Source organism: Nyctereutes procyonoides, unplaced genomic scaffold, assembly GCF_905146905.1.
Source record: "Nyctereutes procyonoides isolate TBG_1078 unplaced genomic scaffold, NYPRO_anot_genome, whole genome shotgun sequence".
In the NCBI taxonomy this organism is placed as follows: domain Eukaryota; kingdom Metazoa; phylum Chordata; class Mammalia; order Carnivora; family Canidae; genus Nyctereutes; species Nyctereutes procyonoides.
This window is the reverse complement of record NW_026575042.1, coordinates 281871-288978: the sequence shown is the minus strand read 5'-3', so window position 1 is coordinate 288978 and position 7108 is coordinate 281871. Positions and strand designations below refer to the sequence as shown.

Below are 7108 nucleotides of genomic sequence, written 5' to 3'. Positions count from 1 at the left end.
AAAGGGAGCTTGACAAAAGTCCTACTTCCCCTAGAAGACAAGCACTAATTACTTAGGTTAGTGACACAGAGTTCTTCCATGGGACTCTAGATAGCATTACAGAGAAGGTACATTTGGCCTGGGCATTGGAGGATGAATAGGAGTCCCTAGAGAAAAGGTACCCCAGATCCCAGATAGAGGGGTGGTCTGACAGACAGTTGGGACAGGCTGCTATAAGCTCCCAGATGCGGATCCTATACCTCTAGGTTTATTTGGGGCCTACACAGTGTCTGTGCCTATGTCTTTTGGGTTCTAACAGGGTAGGATACACTTTCATTCTTCTCATTCCTTGGCTTAATATCCTTCTAATTCCTTCCTGATATGCTAATAGCTGTCAGTCTGGAAAGGGAGACCACCCAGACCACTAAGGATGTGGCAAGAGTATAAACATACTTGTAAGAGTAAGGTATCCATCCATGCACTTTTGATTCCAGGTCTGGATGTGGCCAGCTGCGAAACTCTTCTTAGTTGCACAGTGAGGACCAGTGTGGTGCACATCCCTTCTGTGAGATCATGTGATGACATTCCCTTGGATGAAGAAGACATTGACATATAAAAGACAGATCTGTGTTCTTCAGGCCCTTATCATGGCAAAGTGTGAGTGGCCTCAGTGGGCATTTGCTGGCTCTGTTGGGACACTTGCCCTCTATCCATGTGTGTCATGATTCTGTTTCACACAGATTTCCATGGCCTGTCCCCACTACTGAAAATCCACAGAAACATCTCTATGATGGCAAACACTTCCATCTCACCCCTAAACAAACATCATTCTCAGGCTAAAAAAACCATATCATGTAAGCTTCGGTTTGTATAAACTTAAAGCCATCTGAGAAATGATGTGACCATTTCTTTTCCTATCCTTTCCTTTTTCTTTTTTTCTTTTCTTTTCTTTTCTTTTCTTTTCTTTTCCTTTCCTTTTTTTAAATTTTTGTTTTTGGTTAATCTGCATTTTTGAAATATGAAATATGAATGCTACAGCATTCTACAACTCATAGATTAGAGGTGAGTATACACCGATCAAACTACCACCATCATTACAAATAACACATCACAGCCTGGCAGGATGGAGTCTGTGGGGAACAAGGCAACAGTGACCATGGAACTTTGCCTGAAGACTAAGATCACATAAAACTGTGGAGGTTAAGATACAAGGATGCTCACATTCCCTGGAGTAAGGAGATGAAGATCTCAGGGGGGAAGATTAGCTGGGGGAACCTGGAAGGATCTCCTGAATGCAGGCAACACTCATAGTGCAAAATTTGAGTTGGAGAGACCCCTCTCCTGGGAAGGATGCCAGCTCTGAGGACCTCTGGGCAGTGAGGATGGGCTGTCAGATTCTAAGCAGCCTTCTCTGTCTGTAGGGCCATCTGGTCACAGATGCCTAGGGTCTGCAAACTCTATACCAGGCATGGAGTTCTGACACCTCCCCTGATCTGGTGCAGTGCCCACAAACCATCCTCAGCTCCAGCTTGTGCCCTTATACTTGAATCACTTTTCTTTGCAATTTGGCTGCAACCCCTCCTCCCACCAGGGACTCACTCTGAACTGTGCTCCCTAACGTGTGGTCCAGAGATCAGGACAATCAGCATCACCTGGGAGCAGATGAAGCACCCGAGAGCAGGTGAAGATGCAAACTTTCCAGCCCTGCCATAATGACTGGGTCAGAATCCTGGCTGAGGGAAAGGCTCTGGGTGTCCACAGGCCATTCTGGTCCACCTGAGTTCACAAGGAGCAGCAGGCAAAGGCTGAAACCTTTCACAGGCACAGAGTTGAAGCCTTGTTTGGAAGGATGTGCTCTTTAGTCTTTCCAGAGTCCCATCGGCTGCTCCAGATGGAGGCTGTGAGGGTCCTTCTCCAGAACCCAGACTCTGCGCACAGGAAATTGTGTCCTCTGAGTCTTCAGGACCTCTGCCACGAGAGGGCACTGATGCACAGCTCAGCCAACCCTGGGAGCTCAGTGGTTTACTGCTGTGTCTGTTTCTCCCTCACTCCACCTTCTCTCTTCTAGAGCAAATTCCTAAAAAGGGATCTATAGGCTCAGTGTGTGTCAAGGGTCACTTTTGCTGCAGCACCTTTGGAGAGTGAGTGCTTACATCATGCATCTAGGCCCCCAGGCTGAGCACATGACAGCATATCCAGAGGCTGAGAAGTGCAAAGGGAGATACAGCGAGCTCAGCTGGAAGCTTCTGGTTCCAGGAACTTGAATTCTCCTAGCCTGGCATCATCCTCGGATCCAGTGAGCCTTGTCAACTCCACTACTCTAGGGGAGCTGGGGAACTGAGAGGGATACAGATAACTGACCCCATCAAGACCTCAATGTTCCTTCCTTCCAAAGATACCCATTTTTCCCTGGGCAGGTTGCCTCTGTCCCCATCAAAGCTGGCTCTTGGCCACTCATCCTATTTTGGATCTGTCCTTGTCTCAGTGGCCCTCACCCCACTGCTGTGTCCTGGGGTCATCTTCCATTTCTACCCCTTGCTCTTATGTCCTTGTATCAGCCTTTGATTCTGGGGCATCCAAATGAAGTTTCTGCCCAGTGAGGAGCTGAGGGGGATGTTGTGGCTGGGACTCAGCTACAGGGGACCTCTGCCTCCCATTGCTGGTTCTTTCCAACCCACCCTGCCTGGGTTTGTCCCTCTCTCTGGACACAAGACAATTTTGCAGCTTGGGATGGGGAAGGCAGGGTGATATGTGGGAAGGGACAGTCTGTAATAGTAGATAGGAAATCCAGAGGGAGTTGTTCTGAAGCCAATGTACTGGACCAATGCCTAGGGAGCCTCAGATTGGAACCTGAGCTGGGAAAGCAAAGGCCATGAGTGCCCAGATGCCTGTAGCCATGCCACGCTGGCAGTGTAGGTGGGCTCTGTCCGCGACCTTGCTGCTGTTTCTCTTAGGTTCCCCATTCCTAGTGACTCATGGGTCAAGATCTGGAGAGGAAGTAGATAATAATGACCAGAAAACCATGGAGATCTTCCTCTCTGCTACCGTGGAGTATGCCTTACATGTATTCAACTTGCAGAGCAATGACACGAAGGCCTACAGGTTGGTGCGCATCCTGGATTCCAGGATAGAGCAGGTAGGTACCACACCCTGGTCTAATCTGCACTTGCTATAAAGTCAGATCAGGAGGGTCCTATCTAGAGATTTTGTTCTGAAGTCCATTAAATACAGCAAAAATACAAACTGTAAATTTCAGTTATATGAAAGAATTTAAAAATTTAATTACCCTGGTCAATGTCTACCACATGTAAGATGTTCCAGTTTTTATCTTTATATGAAGTTACTTATTGATGATCAAAATACAGACTATGAGAAAATAAAGATACTGAATAGGGAAAAGAACAAGACAGAAAGGAGGAAGAGAAGATAGACTGAGAAAATATCAGAGATGGATTGAAGAAATATTCTAGGAAAACATATGCAGAAAGAAACAATAGACATGGAGAAAGAGAAGGAGAGGGCCTAAAGATCATAGCAGCAAGGATTCTCCCCATCCAGAGCAGCCTCCTCTCTGAGTTCCTCCTTATGGTCTCCACCTAAGGGGATGGATGCTACTCTACACTCTTCCCATACCATGCTTCTCGATCCTAAAGCATTGTCCTTGTAATGCTGTGTCGACAGAATGCAGCCAGGAAGGTTGCTTCCACATGGGCTGTATCAGGAGCAGATCTAGCTGTAGGTTGGATGTGCGTGCTTTAGAAAGCATGGAAGAGTGTGCATATGTGTAAGTATGAGTTTTTGAGTGACTGCATGTCCCTTTCTGGGTGTCTGCGAGTGCATGTAGTAGTTATGGGTGTGAGTAGCATGAATGCGTCACTGAGTGTGTGTAGTATGTGTGCACATGTTGGGGTATTCTCCAGAGGGAGAGGACTTCTGCCCCAAGATACAGAGGGAAGGGTAGTGCGAATTACGCCCTGCAAGGAGCTCCAACCTCTGTGAATATTGCTGCGCCAGGTCCCAGCTTGTCCTGCTGTCCCAGCTCTCTCAGGTTAGACCTCTGCTCTGGAGCCCCTAGATCTACACTCACACTGAGTTAGAGTGTGGGGAGTAATGGAGGGTGGAGTAGTGGGTATGGAATGGAATGAATTGAGCAGAGAAGAGTACAGAAAATTCCAGCTGCACTTTTTAATAGGACAAGAGGTATCCAGAAGCCATAGTTGAGGGGGTGGGGGTTGTGTACACCCCTGAGCACTCATGGGCTCATGTGAGTATTACAATAGCACTGAAGGCCAATTTCCTGTTGTCAGTCAGTTGAAAGGTGTGATGATGGAGTTGTAGATGAGACTGCTACTCTGCAGCTGAAATTATTCAGCAGAATCTTGAAGAGCCAACACCCTCCCAAGCGTTCAGCACCTGTACCCTGGAAGTGCTGTTGTAGCTTCAGAAGCATGCTGGAAGTTAGGCTGAGTCTCCCTAGGGCATTTGGGGATGTGGGGCTATAGTGTGTGATGTATGAATGGTGTGTGACCAGGCCTGCCTCTACCCTGAGTCCGACAGCAAACAAAGGCTTCTTTGATTGAACTCCCCAAGCGTGGCTTTATCCCCAGCAAGCTCAGCCAAGCCCAGAGGCAGCTCCCTATGTGGAGGAGTGTTTGAGGCTTTCCCCACAGTGCATGGGTCCACACTGGCAGTTGGGCAAGGGAAACAGGAGACAGATTATCACACTAATGTCAATGTCAATTACAATTCAAGGAGAAGAAGATGATGGCATTTTCCATGGAGCTGCAGCTTAAAAGAACAAGATGTGGGAAATTTGATGAAGACATTGACAACTGTCCCTTTCAATCAAGTTCAGGACAGAACAATGTAAGACATATAGTAGGTCTCTCAGGTCACACAACTGAGGATTCAGCTTGGGACAGAGGGGAAAGTGGGGTAGGTGACAGTGTCATTCCTAGGCACATAGAGAAGTGACAGAGCTGCAGGCACTGCTATGCCCACCACTGGTGCTACATAGGAGCCCAGGTGGGCAGGCCATCCTTCAGGTGCACTTGTAGCCCCTGGCCAGACTGGAAACTGACTCTGCCCACTCACCCCATTCCAGTTGCCAGCCACTCGGGCCACAGTGGTGACATTGCTCCTGGCCAAGGGTCCATGTCTCTTGGGAAAGCCATTGGATATTCCTTCTCTGGTCTTTATTGATGTGCCTTCCCTACAGAATTCAGGAGGAAAAAATTGAGATGGGCAACATGGCCTTTGCTAGACTGGCTTTCTCAGGTCCCCCTGAGAAAAAAAGCCAATGGGATGGGGATTGAAGAGGGGACCACAGCTCACCTCCCATGCCCTGACCAGATTCCATGGACTATCAGTTACTGCTTTGGGGAGAAGGTCAAGGTGAACCCCCCCTAGGGTGAGGGGCTCCCCTGAGATAGAACCCCTAGGAAAGAGCACCGCAATATTGTACTATGGGCATGGGTCACACTGGATCAGCCTGAGTGTTGCCCTGGAGACCACAGGCCTAAGGATGAGAAAATGGCACAGAAGCCCCTGAAGTCAGGACAAGGTCCTGCATTCAGAACAAGCAGTGCTCAGGTGGGGCTGCACCTGAGAATCACAGCCTGTACCCCAGCTGCTAATGCCAGTATGGGTGGTTGGGATATGTGTGGTGTTTACAGCAGGAGCCACTGTTTTCAACCATTCTCACCCACTTTCCATCCCTGTGCTTGCCCGCAGATCATCACCTGCTTCTTCACCATCAGCACTGATCCCTGGAATACAATATTTGAACTCTGGAACAAGACCTGCTTGGAGGGTGGCTCACTCAGTTAAGTGTCTAACTTCAGCTGAGGTCACGATCCCAGGTCCTGGGATCAAGCTCTGCATCAGGCTCTCTGCTTGTTGGAGTCGCTTCTCCCTCGGCCTCTGCCTACCATGCTCCCTGCTTGTGTTATCTCTCTCTGTAAAAACAAAAAACAAAAAACGACCTGCTTGAATGGCATCCACTAATGAGATCCCAGAATACCTGGCTCTGATTGTTCTCCTGAACACCAGTCATGTCCTGTTGGTCACCCTTCAGTGGCTGAGCAGCTTCAGGTTATGTACTATTCATTTACAAAATCTGATATCTCATATATGGGCATTGTGAAAATTCTTCATTGTTCATTTTTTATGTAGAAAAAATATTAAACATTAGCATTTCAAGAAGCTTTATATGGCATGGCTCCAGATAGAGGGGCTGGGCAGGTGAAGGGCTCATCCCAGCAGGGCAGTGGAGTGGCCCCAGGTGGAGGGTTCTTTTCCCATGCAGACCTCTGGTGTCATCTCCAGGTGGCAGGAGATGGTGTCAACTCCTGGAAGTGCAGGAGACTCTGAGCTGCTGCCTTGAGGCTCATGAGGAATCACCTGCTCCCTAGAGGTGCAATGACCATGATCCAAAAGAGAGCCCAAAGTGCAGGATGGACCCAGACAGGCGCTCAGACCCTCAAAACACATAAGGCCCCTGTATTGGGGGGCTTGCTCACACCCATTCCCTGATCCATGCATCTGTGAGGATATGAGAGTATCTGTACCTTCCACCCACAGAGTGATCCAACCGCTACCAGCAGTAGCAGCAAGTCCTGGAACCTTAGAAATGTTCCATCAGGGATTCTCCACTTTTGGACAAGGAGTTTTCATTTTCATGAAATCCCAACAGATACACGATGAAATCTTGAGTGTCACTGCTCTACCAAATGCTATGAGACTCTGCCTGAATTTCCTGGGTACGGATTTGCCAGACAATTTCTAGTAATAGAGTTCAACTATTTTGGCCTTTGTGGGCCACCAGTTTTGTTCTCATCTCCTCAGCGTTGCTTTGAAAGCTCCATAGAACATATGAGTACATATTACAGTGTTGTCTTCCAGTGAAACTCTTTACAAACACAAGCAGGAGCTCTGTTTGGTCCTTTGGCTGCCACTCCCCGCATCCCCGCTGACATAGATTCCTCTGCAGTGCCCATGAAGTGAATGTACCCAGTGTCCTGTCACCTATAATTTAATCTTGGACTGAATACACCTTTATAATTTACACTTTATTTTCATGATTATCAGATGACTATATTTCAAAAATTCACATTCTATATAGGGTAGA

General features: G+C 47.9%; 1 protein-coding gene across 1 annotated transcript; it reads left to right on the top strand.

The window, feature by feature from the left end:
- Window positions 1-2875: 2875 nt before the first annotated feature.
- Window positions 2876-5855, top strand: LOC129506912 (cystatin-9-like). Its single transcript, XM_055320917.1, is given in 3 exon segments — window positions 2876-3111; window positions 4695-4845; window positions 5713-5855. Coding segments are annotated over 3 exon segments (483 nt in total). The 3' UTR covers window positions 5809-5855.
- Window positions 5856-7108: the final 1253 nt, after the last annotated feature.